Below are 20,740 nucleotides of genomic sequence, written 5' to 3'. Positions count from 1 at the left end.
GACAGGAGTCTCAATTTCCTCGTTGTGTTCCTCGTCGGGCTGTTTTTTGATGAAAAACTCGAGCGTGTGTATGCTAAGAAACCCACGCATGCTCAGAATAAAGTATGAGACGGGAGTAAAAGTAGCATTTGTAATGGAGATAACACATTTTTCACGCTGTAACAGACTGAAAAGTGCAAATCGTCTCTTAACAAACTTTTACTTAACACGCAGTAACATTAGATTAGCAAAAGCAGCCCCCAGGGTTGTGCCAGTGGAATCGAAATTCCCCTGCCATTGTATGAGTTGTACGTCACCGCGTTTGAGAACGAGGAGATTTTGTCTTGACCGTGTGTACGCAAAGCAAGCTTATCAAGTTCCTCGACTAGCCTAACAAGGAACTCGTCGAGAAAAACGATGTGTCTCGCCCGACGAGTTCTTTGGTGGTGTGTACGAGGCCTGAGGATCTCATACAAGATGGACTTTCTTAATTTTTAGATTATTCTGGAGTGTTTACAATCTCCTTGATGGTTTTGAATAAACAAGACAGGGAAGATTTTTGCAGTAGTATGTTTATATGCATTTTTTGCATGTTATTTTGTGAAGCGCACATTGAATTTCACATTATATGCTTTTCTTGTAACACAAGTTGCTTTTTGGACACAGGACCTTTATTTCATAATATGTTTTGATTGCAACCTAATTGTAACACTTGGAGGGAGGCTGATTTACTAAAGGCAAATAGACTGTGCACTTTGCAAATACAGTTACACTCATTTTCCCCAGAGCTTAGTGAATATGGTGAAGCTATGCTAATTTTCATCACCCAATCATGTATAAGCAAAATGTTGCTTTTTTTTTCCTTGCACCTGATTGGGTACTCTTTACAAAGTAAAGCTTCACCACATTTGCTATGCTCTGGGCAAAATGAGTGCAGCTGCACTTCCGAAGTGCACAGTCTATTTGTCTTTAGTAAATCAGCCAAATGGTGTCTTGCTTTGAATACAGAGTTTTATTTATTTTCGTTTTTTAACACTTTATGTTCCATTTATAACATTAATGGCCCAGAGCATTGCGATTTTTCGGGAGCGTTTTTTGTTGTGTTTTTGGATTGACATCATTCAGTTGAGGCTATCCTCCACTCCGAAAAAATTCCAAAGTAACTTCTGTACACTTTTTCAGATCTGACTTTGGAGCATTTTTGGACAGTGCTATTTAGTATGTTTTTTTGTGCATGCTTGTGGGTGCCATTAAAATTAATGGCACCCAAACCCGCATTGAGTACTTTTGCTGCAATCTGGTACTGTGGGTAGAATTGCATGAGTTTGCCAACAATTCCAATACGCTTGGTGTTAATGGGGCCTCCATTTATGTTGTAGGGTTGCACATTTTACCTTTCATGTCATAAGAGATACATATATATCATCCTCTTTTACAAGCAGCTTAAAAGTGTTCAACCAGTGTAGACATAATTTTATATAAGTGGTGAGGTCTGCACAATATAGTTTTCACTGGAAAGGTCAGAGGAGGGTCCCCCCAAACTGGTAGGTTATAACCAGACACAGCACCAGCCTGAGACTAAAAAGTAGACCTCCAGTAAGCTATATATATGACTGCTTAGTTCTTGTTTCTCCATAGTTAGATATAAATTGCAGCTCACATTACCAGCATTTTAAGTACAAAGGCAAAATATGGGTCTTAAGGTCTAAAGTAATAATACGAGTTTACAAAACCCTGCAACTTCCAACTAAAACGATAAAATCACTCAAGCCTGTATGTTCACAAAGTTAAAATATCTTTTGTTATCTTCCATTAAAAACACCACTAAAAAGATCATCCATGTCTTTTTTGATGATAGTAACTAGATGGTAGTGTTATCCAGGTGGTTCTGGAATTTGGAGATGGATTCAATGGAGCAGCTTATCAAGCTTAATGAGTTTAATGGTTTCTCCATCTTCTTAGCAGATTCTACCCTATATGTCTTGGCAAGTTAAAAGTATAAAAAAATACCTACCCTGTAGCCAGTCTCAGAGAAGCGGGTCAGAACAGCATCTACAGTTTCAATGGTTTGGGTCTGGAGGTAAGCAAACATTTGATTGACTTTCTCTTCACTCTCATAAACATTCTCCAGCACAAACGCGTCTCCACACTGGTCAGTAGTCAGTATCTGAAGGACTCCCGACTGGAACTAAAGCAACAGGGTGTAAAAGAAGAGCATTACCTAAATATGCTTAAACCTTTACCATTAAGCCCTCCTAAAAATATTCTTTGCACTAAAGATAACCTAATAGATTATGTTTAAATGCTCTCTCTCAAGGCAAGTTTTCTCTCTCTTGCAAATCTACCTGCTCAGACTGACTTAAAACAGGCTCAGTCAGTGGTCCCCAACCTTTTTGGCACCAAGGACCGGTTTTATGGAAGAATATTTTTCCAAGGCCCTGGTAGGAGGAAAGTGGATTCACAGGGTTTTCGCATTGCAGCAGTGTGAACCGGTCCTTATTAAAAGTCCCAGTAAAAAAGTATTATGAAAGTCCCAGTATAAAAATATTATGAAAGTCCCAGTATAAAAATATTATTAAGGGGCGCTTCACACTGCTGCGGCGCAGGAACCCTGCAAATCAACTGCGGGTTCCCGCATGTTTTCCGGCGACAGTTCACATTGCCCTATGCAAACTGCTGGGAGTGTCAGCTAAAAGATAACGACACCCTCAAATCAGTTTGCATATCGCAGTGCGATCTGCAAACTCGGACAGGAATCGGATCGCATGGGTCTGAACACTCATGCGATCCGTTTCTGCAACGGACAAAAAAAAAGCGTCCTGTGTGAGTTTGATGCGAATTCAGCCATACAATTTGCATGGCTGAAATCGCATCGCACAGAGATCGCATGTGATGTGCACTGCAGTGCGGTGCACATCACATCCGAACTCTGACATCGCTGCAGTGTGAACCGGCCCTAAATGTCCCAGTGTAAAAATATTATTAAAATGTCCCAGTATACAAAAATGATTAAATCGTTTTTTTTATACTGGGACATTTAATAATGTTTTTATACTGGGACATTTAATAATGTTTTTATACTGGGACATTTAATGTCCCATAATAAAAAAATAATTAAATGTCCCATAATAAAAAATAATTAAATGTCCCAGTATAAAAAATAATGAAATGTCCCAGTATAAAAAATATTTAAATGTCCCAGTATAAAAAAATATACAAGTCCCTTTGCAGTGCCCACTGTACTTACAGTCTCAGCATGGGAATGTGAGGGGGAGCCGTTAGAGATTGCGGGAATGCATAGCGAGGGTGGGCGGAGAGATGACGTCATTCTCTCTCTCTCATCTGGCGGCCGCGCCTCTGTGTAGCGTAGCTTTGCAGCCCCGTATGTTAGGGCGGGACAGCAGCACGCCTCTGCGTAGCGCAGAGAGATGGTGTCATCTCTCTGCTCGGGCAGCTGCATTGCTGACGGTCTCCTCCGTGGCCCAGATATAGCGGCGGTACGGCCCGGACAGTGTCCTTTGCGTTGCAGCCCGGCTGCAACGAGAGGCGGCACGGCCCGGCTTTGGGCCGTGGACCGGGGGTTGACAACCTCTTCTTGATACTGTGAGGCTCTAATAACTGTTAATGACTAATAGCAGAGGTCAAATACATACCACGTTGAAGTTTATGAAATTAATTTTAATTTCTTCATAGCTGGCGTTCACAGAGTAGCCTCCATAATAGTTTTGAATATAACTGACAGTGCTGTTCTCCTGTGTTGTACATCTTTCAGCTAGAGGCAAACAAATCACACTTAGAGAAATATGCAGCAAGGGATAAACAATAGCTCTGATACATGGGAAATATAGATACGCACGCCCACGTCTCATCCACCTCAAAATCTGCTCCCTCCAATTATACTACTACCTACCCATGAGGGTTTTTGTCTACCATAAGGCAAAGGTATCAGATAGTGCACTCTAGGGGCAGCTTGAAATTAGGCCTTTGTGTATTCTACTGGTAGCCTGCTACTTTCTGCTCATACATATGCTTGTCTCAGTTTATGCAAGTGGAGATCCAGGAGTGGAGGGTCCCTAATTCTAAAACTAGCAGGTGGTACCTGCAACTATGAGGAAGAATAAAGTTGAACTCCAGGATAAACAAACATTGTCTAAATACAAGAGGCATGCTTACTTGAATCTTAGTGTGCTTTGTGTGCCTATTTCAGATATGTGCAGCAATACAGTGTTAGATGTTGCTATAACTAAGCTAGACAGGCATTAGTAGAACTCTGGTTATATCTTTGGTAAAATGGGAGTTCCATCTTGTGCTATAGGGTATTTTGCTATAATTGTAATAGCAACCTGCTTTTTTTCTTAGGCAGGGCTTTACAAACTTAATTTGGGATTAGAGAATCTTGGGCTTAAACATATTTTTTTGGACTCATATTCTACACAGCTGCTGGTCTGAATCAGAGTTCACAAACACTGCGGACCCTATTCATAGGAATAGATTTCCAACACTGCAGCCTGTAAGCACACAGGCTTTGATACCCAAAAGCTAACTCTTTCCTTTTAATGCCTATAGGCACAGGCCTACTGTGCCTAATGGTAAAATGGACACTCCTATTGGACACTCGTATTGGATACAATTGCATGCCCTTATGACTTGTCTCCATTGGAAAATAACTATTTTCAACAGCAATTACCTTCTGGCCTGTTTTGTTGATCATTGTTCATGTACTTCTGAATATAGTCAGTGATGTCCATCCTATTTGTATCAAGTGTGTCACTGTAGACAAAGCTAAGGGCTTGTACGCTGTAAGAGAGAAGTTGCAGTTGTTCAGTCTGATTGACCAATAAACATAATGGGGGAGATTTACTAAAACTGGTGCAAACAGAGTTTGGTGCAGCTGTGCATAGCAACCAACCAGCTTCTTACTTCAGCTTGTTCAATTAAGCTTCGACAATAAAATGTAAAAGCTGATTAGCTGATTACTATGCACAGTTGCACCAGATTCTGTGTGTACCAATTTTAGTAAATCTCCCCCAGTGATTCTTAGTATTAAATACAATTATTACAATCGTAGTATTTTTTTTACGGATTATTGCCCTGTGGCCTTAATACAATTTCTGGAATTTAATCATTTTTCTTTTAGCGGTTGAACAAATTAACACTTACAAAGATGTTTGGAATCCACATCCCACTTCTTGCACAGGTATTTCATTTAGAACTTCAACGTCAACTACAGGCAAAACAGGGTACATTCTTGTCTCGAACCAGAGGGTGGTCTCCTCTGAAGTAAAGTTTACAAAACTTGTGGAGAGTTCTGAGACTGTTTCAGACAACAGGTAATGCCTTACCTCATGGGAAAATGTCGTAACCTAAAGGATAAAGAGACAAGGACAATGTTTATTAATTTTTTGAGCTGTACACTATGACACAAACCAGTTTTGGGGTCTCACTCATGGGGTTTGCTAAGTGGTATAAAATGTGGACAACACATGAAACACTTGCAGAGATTGATTAAAGTTTAACCAGTTAAAAAAAATCAAGGCTAATGTTTTTGCCAGTGGTGGTGCCTTAAAGGAAACACATTATAGTAACCATTGCTGACCTTCTTCTCAAAATTCTAGTTTCCTGGCTGTCAAGTAGGTCCACTAGATTTAATAATTACTGAGTTAGAGACTTGGAACATGCTTAAAACTCCTTTAAAGGAAACCTTTTGTGGAAAAAACCTGGAGGCTGCCATTGGTGACTTGTCCTTTTGAAAATGTTGATTTCCAGGCTGTTATACTGACCTTCTTGGTTTAGCATTTTAGCTTGCTGATTGTATGCAGAAAGGGGCTTGTTTTGGACTTTTCTGATCTGCTTACTTGTTCTATGTTAATAAACCCAAAATAACTGAAGCCAGTGGCTTGGCACAACTTACTGCATACTTATTGTTCTTTGTGCTGTTTATCAAGTATGCATGTACCGGTATGTGTCTGATACACTTTAATTAATCCACTGCAATGTGCTTCAAGTACTTGCAAATCAGTTAAAGTCTGAAGAACTTTTTGTCTCTTCCCAGACAGGACCTTATCACCAATTTGAAACAAGCATTGGATTAACCACTGTAAATCTTTCATTGTATTTTGTGTCATAAATAAACCACTGCATGCAATGCAATCTGTCCTGCTTTTCATTACTTTAAACTTTCTTGTTTTACAAAGGTCCAAATAGTAGGAGAGTATTTTTGCTCACTATAAATGGTACTAGATTCAATGAATAAGAAGTCAAGTAAGTGAAGCTACAAGAGGCAGAATTCGGTACTGCGAAGCAAACAGACAAGCAGGGTGCAATAGACCTCCTATGTCTAGAACTGCTAGCTTCTATGGCCAAAGCTTGATAGAGCAGGCAAAACTATGCAACGTAACATATGAACTGTACCTCTGGTAAATACTTTTAGTCATATTTTAACACACACCACCAAACACTCAAAATGGTAGTCCTCCCAAAATGAATATAACCGTGGGTAAATGCTTGATTTTGTGTTTTAGCCCTTTCACGAGTCCTTTGACAATCTTTGTAGGCAAAACCTTAGCAGTTTATCTAAGTTTGTTTACATACTGTAGATACAAAGCAAGTCTACCATATTTAAAGGTCAAGGCTGTTTTATTGTTGTACTACATTTTCATGGGACATATTTCTTGAGTACAGTATAGTTTAAATTGATAAGGCAAAGTCTTGTAGTACTGAGTACTGTGCAAATTGTAATAACCTATAGCAAGCAGCTAACAGTTACTGGGTTGCATGACTGCTTGATGCAGCTGTAGGTTTGGTTGATACAGGTAAACAGTTTCATGCCATTGCTTTTTGAAGTATGGCATCCAGTTAATGCCTGTATGCCATATACAGAAAGTTCAGCCATTTTTTTTTATATAGTTCAGTTTATTAAAGCATGTTCCAAAACAATGGGCATGATAATAATGCCGCATACACACAATCATTTTTCGGCTTGTAAAAAATGACGTTTTTCAGCCTCTAGAAAAAACAAAGTTTTTTCCAACTTCATCATTAAAACGACATTGCCCACACACGATCGTTAAAAAAAAATGCTCTAGCAAAGCGCTGTGACGTACAACACATACGACGGCACTATAAAGGGGAAGTTCCATGCGGATGACGCCACCCTTGGGTCTGCATTTGCTAATTTCGTGTTTGTAAAAGACGATTTGCGCTTTTCTGTCTGTTACAGCATGATGAATGTGCTTACTTCATTACGAACGGTAGTTTTACCAGAACGATCGCTCCCGTCCCATAACTTGCTTCTGAGCATGCGCGGGTTTTTAACGTCGTTTTAGCCCACACACGATCATTTTTTACAACCCGAAAAACAACATAGTTTAAAACGTCGTTAAAAAAATGCAGCATGTTTTTTTTTTTACGTTTTTCAGAACCCGAAAATTATGTGAAGCCCACACACGATCATTTTAAACTACATTTTTTTAAAACGTCGTTTTTTACAACCCGAAAAATGATCGTGTGTACGCGGCATTAGGCCCATAAACAATGCAGGTGGAACATATGGAAAAATAACCCCATATTCCAATATCTTACACTAACCTAATAAATATCAAATCTTGTTTAAACTGGAACCTACAAAGATTGTTTAACTAAGAATACTTAGAAATACTAAAATATCGGAGTTGCTATCCTTTTTTTCAGTTCATGATTAATATAAGTTTAATATAAGTTTGTGTTAAGTGTTAAGCCAATGCTTAGAAGCAGAAAGTGGTGTTAGGGGGTTATTTTTTTTTAGTGTGCCTTCAGTTTTGAAGTGTCAAATTTTATTTAGAATTATGTAAATGTTTTTTTTAACTGCACATAGTATAAGTGAGCAGTGAAACTCCAAATGAAAACCATTTTTCAACATAGTTATGAGGTTATTTTTTTAAACAGACCTTTTTAATCAGGTTAGACATTAAACATTAGGACAGGTGATATTAGTTATATTATTATTTCATGGACTGGTTTTTTAAAAATTAGAATAATTAGTATTTTAATAAATGTAATTTGTATAGCTATTCATCTCTAATTATTAACAGCAACATAAAAACATGAAGCAACTGCAAATTTAGCAAGAATCAAATAGACAGAAAAATCCTTAACATCAAGAGGATGCAGGCTACTGAAATGTGTCAAACGTTTGTTTTTTATATTAATTTACTGGTACAAAATGAAGGAATTTGTATTTAAAAATCCCAAAAATTCACTTTCTGATAATTTTTAGAAAATCTAAACCGATTAACAAATTGACAAAAACAGATAAAGCCGCCAATATATAGGAACTGCAATGGGCACCGTTTCAATACCATTACAACCCCCTTTAAAGTAATTGACTATATGGAATAATTTAGCAGTTCGATGTCTTGTTTAGCTCTCTATAACTCTGAATTAATGGCCAATTTATTTCTCCTGCAACACTCCTGCTGGAAGGAAAAGCAGAAAATCTACAAGCTGTTCTGCCACCCAAACAATTATTGTTAACCTGTTAAAACATCTGACAACTGATTTCAGACACAAAAAAAAAGAGTACTAGAGGAGTAAAAGAGAAACTCAGGGTCCCGTACAACATCTGGTGATTTATTTTGACACCATAGTTTACCTCATAAAGAGACCTCCTCCGTCTCCTTTTGGAAATCTGCACTTTTTTTCCTTTTACCTTTTTTCCATTTACCTATCAAAGTAAGTATGTGTTGTTTTCTTTTTTTCTTTGTTAGCTACAGTTACAGATAGTTATTCCTAGGCAGCATTCTTAAAAAGGGAAGGGTTGAGACACAAACTTCTACAGGGAAACCAAACCACTGATTGTTCCAAGATACGTAGATGGTTGGATGGTGATTCAATCCACTGGTGCCCACCCAAAATAGAAATAGGTTGAAATAGTCTTTAATCTTATTTTGACAATTGATTTCAGAATTTCTAAAACTCTGAAAGATCGTGGAGCCTGAGGACAAGGTATTCATCTTGATACAGTATATCTCCTAGTAGGCCTATATAACGTTTAACAGGATATCAGTGCCCAGTGTGAGATGTTACTTTTTTAAACAAACTTCAAAAAATTCTGGAAGCATCTACTATTGCTCTGTGTAATTAGTTATGTACTGTTTGGAACTAGACAGAAAAAGGGTTGTTTAGTGAGATTACCATGGTTCTTGCACACTAAATTGTAAATAATGCACTAGAAAGAACAATCATATAACAGTAGGATTAACACATACCTTTTCATACTCAAAAACAAAAGAATCCCAGAAATTGCCCAAGTTTTCCACATTTTCCTCATGAGTACCATTAGTAAGTACTGTAAAGACCCTTTCTACAACTGTTAAATTGGTGTGTGTCTCAGAGTCCAGCACGATAAACTGTCCAAGTTGGTCTGGAGCCAATATGTCAATGGAATCCGACTAAAAAAAATGTTGCAAGTTAAATACAATCAGCTCTTTAAAGCCATAGGTTTGTGGAAAATGTCAAAAATCATGTCTGCTACCTTATGTAATGACAAAGTAAAGGCTATTACATTTCAGCTGTCTGTGACTCAATCAATAATCTCATTTGACAGCAGATTGAAAGCAGATCAATTGCATATAAAGTACAAACAAAGAGAAGCATGTCCAGCATACACTTAGGGCCAGATTCACGAACAATTACGGCGGCGTAACGTATCCCCTTTACGTTACTCCGCCGCAAGTTTTCATCGTAAGTGCTTGATTCACAAAGCACTTGCGTGTATTAGGCGCAACCCCGCCTAATTAAAATGGGGCGTGTACCATTTAAATTAGGCGCGTTCCCGCGCCGAACGTTCTGCGCATGCTCCGTTAGGAAATTTCCCGCCGTGCTTTGCGCGAAATTACAGCGCCCCGACGTGTTTTTTGAACGGCGACGTGCGTTACGTCCTTTCATATTCCCCGACGTCTTACGCAAAAAGAAAAAATTTAAAATTTGACGCGGGAACGACGGCCATACTTTAACATGGTTGGTCTAAATCTAAGCCATGAAATAGCAGGCTTAAGTTTGCGACGGGAAAAACCGACTAGCGACGACGTAAGAGAATGCGACGAACGCGCGTACCTTCGTGGATCGCCGTAAACAGCTAATTTGCATACCTGACGCGGAAAACGACGTGAACTCCACCCAGCGGTCGCCGAAGTATTGCATCCTAAGATCCGAAGGCGTACGAAGCCGTACGCCTGTCGGATCTTAGCCAAAAGCCGTCGCATCTTTGTTTGTGAATTACAAATAAAGATACGACGCTGCAAATTTGAAAGTACGCCGGAGTATCAGCAGATACTCTGGCGTACTTTTTCTGTGAATCTGGACCTTAGTATATAGCCTGCTGACTCTTTCTGCATATTTATATTTGCTATAGATGATTGAGATTCCACACAGGTATAATAGTAAGCTGACATAGATAAAGAGCAAAGGCATTGTAAAACATGTTTACTTAAATGTAGACACTGCTTAAACATGGGTCTTATGTGCCATTAAAAGCTGGTTACAGGTCCACTTTGTTTTTCCATGTTTCCTTACCAAATCGTAAGCAGGGTTGATTTCTAGGATTACAGCAACGCTAACGTCTTGTTTAAATTCCATGTAGTTGTCAACAAGCCAATCTGACGCTCCACTTGTGCAGTCTACAATTCAATAGATGAGAAATTAAAAAATTGACACTACCTTCCCTAGAAACTTCTAAATCAACAGCATTTTATTCTACAACTAAAATATTTACTGTTTATTTGTCTAATGAATAGCAGCTAGTGCGCCTCCTTACCTTTACATGTTCATTTTTTAATCTGGCTTTAGATGCTTTTTGCCCACAGATCATAAGGAAATGTAGCCTTCTAATTGGGCGGCATTTCCCATTGAAGAGACTGGTAACCCCCAGCCAGCCATCTTTAGGCTAGATGACCGACCTCCCACTAGTTTTGCAGGGAGTGCCCGTGTTACATATGTTTATATTTCCGGTCTATTGGAAGACAACGTTTCCAAACTGGATAAAGCCTGGGTGATGATGCAGCTCAGACTGCAAAGAAGATTATTTCCTTACAGCAGCAAGGTACGTTGAAGAAAATGGGAGGGTAGGGTTCTTAAAAGGGGTGGGGAGGAATCACTTGCTGTAAGATTGGTTTTAATGGAATTCATTGCTTTTCTTTTAGGCCTCGTGCACATTGAGCATCAAAAACACCACTTTTGACTTTGTTTTGCCTCTAAACACACCTCTTTGTTATCCTATGTGTCCATGCACACATAAGCGTTTTACAGCCATATCAATGCAGGAGCATTTAGAGGCAGAAAAAAAAAACATCACTTTCCCATATAGGAGAGGATTGTTTTGGCAGAAAAAAACATCAACTATGCCTAAACGAGTCTAAATGCGTCTAAAACGGTTAGTGCTCATTCATTCTACAGACATATAAATTAAATATTCTGGCTAATGGGAATGAATGGAATGCTCAGAATGCTTGACACGCCTAAATGCACCTAAATTATTGGCAAAAGGTAGTTTAAGGGCACTTTATTACATTGGTTTTCTCCTGGCCATGAATAAGGTGGGCAACTGCTTATTGTAATGAGGTTTAATATATTTTTTCTTGAATTTTTTATTTTAGGAACATTCTTTAAATTTGATAAAATCAAACAACATTTTGAAGTACGTCATCAGGGCCGATCCACCCTATAGGCTCACTATGCAAGCCGCTTAGGGCCCGCAAAGCTGCGGAGGGCCACCCAAATTACTAGAGGTCCCGCCTGGTGAGAAGTCATTTCGGCCCCTCACCCTGCTTCTCACTCGCTGGCTGCATGGGAGAAGAGTAAGAAGGTCAGCACCAGCACCTCACTTTAATGTAAGATGTCATTTCCGACAGCAGAACACCCCCTCCCCCCGACTTCTCAACTTTATCTTTAATGTGACATGTCACTGTCGGCAGCGCAACCCCCCCCCACCACCGCTTCTCAACTTTAATGTGAAATGTAATTTTGCTTAGGGCCCCAGGGAGGTCAGGATCGGCACTGTACGTCATTCATCATGTCATCGTATGTACTGAGAATTTTCATCAAAATGTTTGTACAAACCCTTCGTTTAAGAATCTAATAGTGTATGACCAGCTTTAGAAAACACAGCATGCTTTGCAAATTATGTCTTGGTGTAATAAATGTTTGTTTTGTGAATAAAGATTTTTAAATATACAGTTAGGCCTAGTACACACGAGAGGATTTATCCGCGGAAACGGTCCTCCGGACCGTTTCCGCGGATAAATCCTCTGGCGGATTTTGATCTCATGGTTGTACTAACCATGAGATCAAAATCCCAGCGGAATTCCGTCCGCGGTGACGCGTCGCGCCGCGATGATGACACGGCGACGTATGCGACGCTGTGATATAAGGACTTCCACGCATGCGTCGAATCATTACGACGCATGCGGGGGATGGATTCGGACGGATTGATCCGGTGAGTCTGTACAGACCAGCGGATCAATCCGTTGGAATTCAATACTTTTATTTAGACTGGCAGGTACATGCAAATAAAAATATTGATGACATATAGCGTTAGCAAGTAAATGCAAATAAATAGGAATGTTGATGACATGTTGAGTTATTCAAAATTCTCCATCTTATAGATATCTTGTATTGTAGCACTTACACCCAACCATCTTGATACCACTTGACCACTTTTCATATCCTGTTGTAAAATGCCCCAGGATTTGATGGCATCATTCGAGCAATAGAAAATAATTGTATCCATCCATTCTAATTCATAAAGATGAAAAGCGAAAACTTACGGCTTGACTCATTCCTGAGGATATTTGAGATCCAGTTTGTGACGTCTGATATTGAATTTTGATCCATTTCACTGTAACCAGAGCCCACACCACTCACACTAAAGGAGAAACAGAATCAGAAAATATATATTTTCAGTAAAAATCATAAAATGAAACACAGATGTAGCCCCTTCACAAAAAGGTATCACATAACTTTTATGAAGCAAAACAAAGATGTGTTTTACTGTGTTTAACTTCTGTACTCGCCAAATTATTAGTATTTTCTCTTTTGGTTCTGCACCTAGGACTTCTTTTGGTTGCCAGAAGACTTCTCAACAGTTCTACAAGTTCTTCCATGGAATGCTTTTCTACATTCTCTCTAATACTGATTTGTATTTCTTTGTATTAAAGTAGAATTATGCCCTCATGTTATATAAAATGCTGCAGAACTTAATTATAAGTCCATCTGCACTTACAGTTTTCTCTTAGCACACCAGAAAAGTCCCCCAAATGCCTGGGATGGTGTGACAACAATGTTGCACTGCTCCTCACTTCTGAGTTGCCACTCTTATATAGGATGTGCCTAATTGCAACACAGCGGGATGAATAAATATTGTTGGGGGCATGACTTTCAACATTTTCACTGCTGGTGCACAAGTCTGTAGCTTGTCCATTAGGACCTGGCCACACCTAGTCCTACGCATTGATTTCTGGATTGACAGCTCTGCCTCTGTTACTGAAACCCTCCCACTGTGAGCTGCAGTGTCTGGGAAGAGGAGCATGTGAGACACAAATGAACATGCAATTGGCTCAGTCAGAGACGGGTTTTTTTTTAACGTTTTTTTTTTTTACCATATGAGGCTTGTTTAGACTTTCATGCAGATGCCTTTAGTTGTAACTTATTGCATTTACCCGACCACTTGGCAGGCCAACCAGTGCTATCAATCTATAGCTCAGTGAAGTGACTCATAGCTTACACAATGCTTTCACTCCTGGCGGCTGAGCAGAGTGGTAGTGAAGTGAAAGTGAGATAAGTACATGCATCTGCAAGGCCGCCATCAGGGGGGTACAGGCAGTACACCTGTAAGGGGTCTGGAGGTCCCCAGGGGCCCGGATGGCAACCCCCTTTTTTTCATTTATTTTTTATAAAAAAAATATATATTTTTTAAATATATTTTATTTAATTTTTATTAAAGGTACATTTTTTTATTTTTTAGAGGTCCGGAGGTTCCCAGGGGCCCGGAGGCCTCCAGGGCCTCGGATGGCAACCCCCCTTATTTTTTTTTTTTTTTATAAGAAATATATATTTTTTAATATATTTTCATTTTATTTTTTATTAAAGGGCCCCGGATGACAACCCCTCCTTTTTTTTAAAGTATTTTTTGTATTTAATTTATATATATATATATATATTAATAATAATTATTATTATTATTATTATTATTATTATTATTATTATTAAAGGGCCCAGAGGTCCCCAGGGCCCCCGGATGGCAACCCCTTTTTTTTATAAAAATTTTTTTTTTTTTTAGATTATTTTATTTCTTTTTTTTCCTTTTTATTTATTTTATATATATATATATATATATATATATTTTTTTTTGTTTTATTAAAGGACTCAGAGGTCCCCAGGGCCCCATGTGGCAAACCCCTCTTTTTTTTATAAATGTTTATTTTTTTATTTTTGTTTATATATTATTTTCTAATTTTGTTTTATTAAAGGGCCCAGAGGTCCCCAGGGCCCTGGATGGCAAACCCCCCCCCCTTTTTTTTTTTAAAATGTTTATTTTTCTATTTTTGTTTATATATATTTTTTTGTATAATTAAAGGGCCCAGAGGTCCCCAGGGTCCTGGATGGCAACCCCCCCCCCTTTTTTTTTTTTATAAATGTTTATTTTTATATATTTTTTTTTTATTCATTTTTTATTAAAGGGCCCAGAGGTTTATTTTTTTATTTTTATTAAAGGGCCCAGAGGTCCCGGACGGCAACCCCCCTTTTTTGTAATTTATTTTTATAAAAAAAAATTATTAAAGGGCCCAGAGGTCTCAGGGCCCCAGATGGCAACCCCCCCCCTTTTTAAAAATAAATAAATATTTTTTAAATATATTTTTTATTTCTTTTTATTAAAGGGCCCAGAGGTCCCCAGGGCCCCGGATGGCTACCCCCCTTTTATATATATATATATATATATATATATATATATATATATATATATTTTTTTTTTTTTATTTTTTTTTTATTTTATTTCTTCTTTTTTTTGTAAAGGCCCCCCCCGCTTCTCAATTCGTAGCAGCAGCACCCCCCCCCCCCCGGTTCTCTTCTCCAGGGGGCCCATGCCTGAAGCTGTGTAAGTGGCCCCATAATTCCTGATGGCGGCCCTGTGCATCTGTGGGGGTCTGCAATAAAGTGAATCTGTTACTTTGCCCTACATAGTCAATGCAGAGATTCACTTTCAGGTAAACTTCTTTTCTTGAATCAAAGTGGAAACTCTGCAGCCCCAAAACCTAGTCATGAAACATCCCCCCTTGTGAAATTCATGCTTACATTGTCTGCAGATTAGAGCAATCTTCAACCACATCGATAGGCAGATCGGAAAGTTGTTCACTTCTAATTGCTGATGAGAAGTAGCTTATGGAGTCAGTAAAGTTTTTCCAGTCATTTGATTTGAACTCTTTAAAATGTGTCTTCATTGTTCCCCACATGCCTTCCAAAAATTGGAACCGTACTTGGATATTCAAAGAGAAATTAATGTTACGCTGTTGGGGGGGAAAGAAAACAATTGTGAGCCAGTAAACTTGAAGATCTTTAAAATGGTATTACCTAAACCAGCTGCTGAACAATACTGAGTTATTTTTGACAGCACACCATATTCAGACTATAAATCACTGCCCAAGTGTGAACAACCATACCTCATATTTCCACAAGCCTTGAAGTAGATGTAAACCCTCACATATACCCGGAGAAGTGAACAGCCTCAGAATATATACAGCGATGAAACAAATCTCCCTACATAAGTCTTACATGCATATCTGCTGTCTTCAGCTTTAAATATTCTTTAGAAAGTGCACAATGTGTTAGAGATTTTCTCTTCCTGTTCAGCACTGGGAGTGGATTCTTGGCATACAGCTGATTGGACGGAAATCACACACCTCCACTCCACATAATCAAAGGAAGGAAGTAATGTGCGGAGCTGTGCTGTGACAAGACAAGCTCTCTGCTAATCTATTTATAGCAACCCCCTCTCAACACAGATTTCAGGCTGGTTTTATCTTGGTTGACGGAGAACTTGTCAAAAGTTATGATGCTGTGCAATGAGCAACGAAACAGCAGAAACACGCGGGACATAGCATTTTGGAGAGAGATAAAAAAAACAATACAGATATATGTGCATAGGTCAAATTTCATAAATCAGGTTTACATCCACTTTAATGAAAGGGTAGATGTGTGGCCCCCAAAACACAATTGGCCTTCTACCATAGGTTTGGCACAGGAGGCCCAGGACTGTCTGGTTAAACTGTGATGAAACCAGGTAACTATAGCATTTAACTGAAAAATGATGTATATATCATTTAGGAACACCTAGAGGACTTGTGTGATATGAATTGTAATAGACCTTTTAATAGATTCCCTAGAGGGCCTCATGGCACAGTTATAGCAATGAGTAGTACCTAAGCAGCTCAAGATACTGGCACTGCTAACCTAATTTTTGATGTACAAAGAATAAGTAAATTGCTATACACCTAAAAAAAACTCCCAAAAACACTCAAATTGAGCATTTCAAGCATTCTTATTGAAATCTATAGAGCCAAATATGCTCAATTCTGCCTGAAAAGTAGCTCATATGTGCCTGATCAACAGGCTCAGATGTGAACAGGGGCTTTAGGAAACAATGGAATTTTGCTTGTAGAGTGTTATGGAGCTTTGACCTTCAAGCTACAAAGGGGCAGATCCACAAAGAAAGTACCAATAGATACGCCGGCGTAATTTCAAAATTCCCGCGTCATATCTTTATTTTGAATCCTCAAAACAAGATACGACGGCATCTGGGTTAGATCCGACAGGCGTACGTCTTTGTACGCCTTCGGATCTTAGATGCAATTCTTCGGCGTCCGCTAGGTGGTGTTCCCGTCGTAATCCGCGTTGAGTATGCAAATTAGCTATTTCCGACGATCCACGAACGTACGAGCGGCCGTTGCATTTTGGTTCGCCGTTTCCGATCGGCTTTTTCCGGCGTATAGTTAAAGCTGCTATCTGGTGGCGTACTCAATGTTAAGTATGGCCGTCGTTCCTGCGTATAATTTTGAAAATGTTACGTAGTTTGCGTAAGTCGTCCGTGAATGGGGCTGGACACCATTTACGTTCACCTCGAAAACAATGACGTCCTTGCGACGTCATTTGGAGCAATGCACCCTGGGAGTTTTGACGGACGGAGCATGTGCAGTTCGTTCGGCGCGGGGACGCGCTTCATTTAAATGAAAGACGCACCCTACTCGCCGCATTTGAATTCCGAGCCCTTACGCCGCGAGAGATACACTACGCCGCCGTAAATTACGGCGCAAATTCTGTCAGGATTCAAACCGAAGCCAAGTAAGTTACGGCGGCGTAGCGTATCTCATATACGCTGCACCGGTGCAGATCTTTGTGGATCTGCCCCAAAATGTTCAGGTGTGAATGGGACCTAAGCACACATTAACAGAGCGATTTTCCGGTGTTGATTTGAGCTTTTTTGCAATTGTATACAAGCATTTTTTTCCACGTGGATTAAACCTTCAGGTTATTTACTTTAGCCCATGGAAAGGAATAGGGGAAGGGGACCAATTTTTACAGGCTAAAAATGCCTGAAATATGCCTGAGAAAATATTCAAATTTGAGTGTTTACAAGCATATCTGTTAAAGTCTATGGAGCCATTAATGTCCAACTCTGCCTCAAAAGTACTTTAGGTTTAGGAGTGTCAGTTGTCGAGCTATAGGCGTCTGAGCGCTCATATGAGAACAGCCACCCCTGAAATGCATGGGAATTAGGACGCTGAGAGTTTTGGAGCTTAAAACTACAAAATGCTCAGGTGTGATTGATGGGAACTAAAGCTCCTTGTTCGAGCACTTTCTGTAATAGGATGACAATGCTCTGTCCCTGTCTGTCAATTGTTCTTCTACATTGACACCCTGACGTATGGGCTTCTGACTGAGACTATTAGTAGGTGTTTCACTACACACATCAGGCAGGCATGTTCCTCTATTGTCACCATTAGGCCGCGTACACACGATCGGTCAAAACCGATAAAAACGGTCCAAACCGATCGTGTGTGCGCCCCATCGGTCAGTTATCCTTCGTTCAAAAAAAAGAGAACTTGCTTTAAAATTGAACCGATGGACGCCTAACAGATAGGTCAAAACTGATCGTTAGTATGCAAAAGCATCGGTCAAAAGGCTGCGCATGCTCAGAATCAATTCGACGCATGCTTGGAAGCATTGAACTTCGTTTTTTTCAGCACGTCGTGTGTTTTTTACGTCACCGCGTTCTGACATGATCGTTTTTTTAACTGATGGTGTGTAGGCACATCAGACCATCAGTCAGCTTCATTGGTTAACCGATGAAACGGTCCTTCAGTCCGTTTTCATCGGTTATGACCGATCGTGTGTACGCGGCCTCAGGAAACCCGCCCTGGGAAATGACATCAATGCAGTGCTTGTATACAGGAAGTGGCTGAAAATAGGCTGAGATAAAAAAAATATGAAAACAAGTATTTGTTGTTTTTGACAACGTTAGCAAACAAAATAAGGGTTGAGGTCGCCATGATGGAGTAAGTGGGTCATATGCAGCCCCAAAACAAATACTAGTTTGAGATGTCTGCATTAGAAGTTCTTTCTTCTAACATACGACCTGGTATCTGTGATCTACTGTACAACTCACCCTAGGTAAGGCGGTTCTCATTTCCGTTAGAAACGACCTCATATATGTATATCCTTTATTGTCCAAGTCATTAGTTACTGATCTAACATGATTTTGAATGTCACTGGGAGAATCGGAAGTGAAGATGTTGGTTTGTATGCACAAATCGATAGTCTGATTTATGTTCAAATATGAAATAGCTTGGTACTAAAAAAAAAGAAAGAAAAAGAAAAGACTTTATCAGTACATGAGAGATGACAAAAATGTTAAATTTAGCATTCTGTCTAAAGGATCATTCCACCTAAAAATTATATTTTAGTGATGTAAGAATATTGGCTAGCTAAGTCTCATATCGTTTAGTAGAAGATGTACATGCTATCATTTTGGTTCTATCCTGCTTTCTCATTTATTGCTATAGCTTCTGACTATTCAAAGTGTATAGAAAGCAACCACTTTTTTTTGTATTGTTTTGGATGCATTAAGGCAGGGGTCTCCAAACTATGGCCTGTGGACTACTTGTGGCCCCTAACAATATTATATCCAGCCTGCAGCTAGGGGTCAATGGTGTATCCTCAATGTGTGCTGGAACTAAAGTCATCAGAATCTACCTATGGCCTCTGCTCTAATGTAAGAGGGACTCTGCTGGGGACCCTGATAGAAAGGGGTACTCCTAAGGCACACTCTGATGTCTGCTGGAGACCCTAGTGCAAGAGGGGACTCTGATGGGGACCCTGATGTAAGGGGAGACTCTGATAGGGACCCTGATGTAAGGAGGGCTCTGATGTAAACAGGGACTCTGACAGGGACCTTAATGTAGCGGGGACCCATATGTGGATCATCACCATCATGGAGATTTTTTTGGACTGCAATTTTTTTTTTTTTAATGTAACGTGGCCCTCATCCTGAAATGTTTAGAAACTCACTACAGTAAGGATTGTCTAACCTCTTGCTGCCCCAGAAATGCATATGTGCATCAGCAAAGAGGGTAAACTTTAATGCCCACACACTGCATGTATGCATGCATGGGCAGCCACAGTTTTGTGCTGAGAGCATGCTCACTGCACACTCCCAGCACAGTGGCTGAGTATAAGACAGCTTCCTGTTTTTAGTCTCTGTTAAAAGGACATCAGGGCTGGGCAGGGAGGGTTTAAGAAGTTTGTCTGAGTTTATTTACTTATTATTGTCTGCGTCCTTTAGGTGAGATTTACCTTTACTTCCTGTCCTAAAGACATGGCAGGAATTTAGAGCAGATCTCATAACTGCTGTCTCCATTGGAAGATTTCCTCTAAAGACAATGGTCACCGGGACCAACAGACCAAATGAGTATCTCCAACAGGGACACAGACAGCAATAAAAACGTAATAAGACTATCTCAGTAAGATGAGGGATGCTAATTTAGTTTTGGGTGCACGTTAATGAATGAAGTTGACCATACATTTTTTAGCAGTGAAATCTCCCCAGAATAATGCTGTTAGGGTCTGTGTCCACAGGACTTCAGTCCTCTCAGACAGGTTTTGTATACACCAGTCTAAGGGAATGCGAAACCCACTTGAAGCAGGTCAACTGCTGGTGAAATGCACCTGTTAATGAATTCTGAATGATATCAGAAGCATCTCAAATTGATGTAAATCTGATGCCATCAACAGAAGCCCAAAACACATTGACGCAGGCCCAACGAAGTTTCCTCTGACTGTCACTACCAGAAACAATAGTGAGGGCCTCCTCACATCAGTTGTGGCAGAGGCTGCATCAAGTAGCCAAGACAACAAAAAAAAAAATAACTTACGCCATCAAAATTTAGGTTGAGACGAATTAGGTCAGCATAGGTTGCATATTCAACTGATCTCCCCAAATTGTTCACCAGCCAGTCAACACTGTTGAAGTCACACATGCATGCAGATCCTAGGGACAACACAACACTTATCATATGGCATCACAACTTTGGACACAACTTTTACATATGTCATGGTTTGCCTGACAATGGTTCAGTCTACCTTAAACGTATTTAAGCACACTGTTTTACAGCCTTCAGTGTTACCTACCTGTCACAATGGACAGTATGATACTTTAAATTTACTGTTTAATGTATGG

At 39.6% G+C, this 20,740-nt stretch overlaps 1 protein-coding gene across 2 annotated transcripts in view; it reads right to left on the bottom strand.

Moving 5' to 3' along the window:
- LOC120943254 overlaps positions 1 to 20,740 on the bottom strand; it is a 55,090-nt gene that overhangs the window by 13,777 nt on the left and 20,573 nt on the right. For both annotated transcript variants that reach the window (XM_040356457.1, XM_040356458.1), the window contains 10 exons: positions 20,436 to 20,551; positions 18,671 to 18,856; positions 15,304 to 15,515; positions 12,780 to 12,877; positions 10,531 to 10,634; positions 9,225 to 9,407; positions 5,140 to 5,342; positions 4,667 to 4,776; positions 3,633 to 3,751; positions 1,994 to 2,167 (listed from right to left, as the gene is read on the bottom strand). In XM_040356457.1, the coding sequence (XP_040212391.1) occupies positions 1,994 to 2,167; positions 3,633 to 3,751; positions 4,667 to 4,776; positions 5,140 to 5,342; positions 9,225 to 9,407; positions 10,531 to 10,634; positions 12,780 to 12,877; positions 15,304 to 15,515; positions 18,671 to 18,856; positions 20,436 to 20,551 (1,505 nt within the window). The remainder of the gene's footprint in view (positions 1 to 1,993; positions 2,168 to 3,632; positions 3,752 to 4,666; positions 4,777 to 5,139; positions 5,343 to 9,224; positions 9,408 to 10,530; positions 10,635 to 12,779; positions 12,878 to 15,303; positions 15,516 to 18,670; positions 18,857 to 20,435; positions 20,552 to 20,740) is intronic.

This window comes from Rana temporaria, chromosome 6 (assembly GCF_905171775.1).
Source record: "Rana temporaria chromosome 6, aRanTem1.1, whole genome shotgun sequence".
NCBI classification, from domain to species: Eukaryota; Metazoa; Chordata; class Amphibia; order Anura; family Ranidae; genus Rana; species Rana temporaria.
Note: the sequence above shows the minus strand (reverse complement) of the source record. Positions and strands in the feature narration are given on the sequence as shown.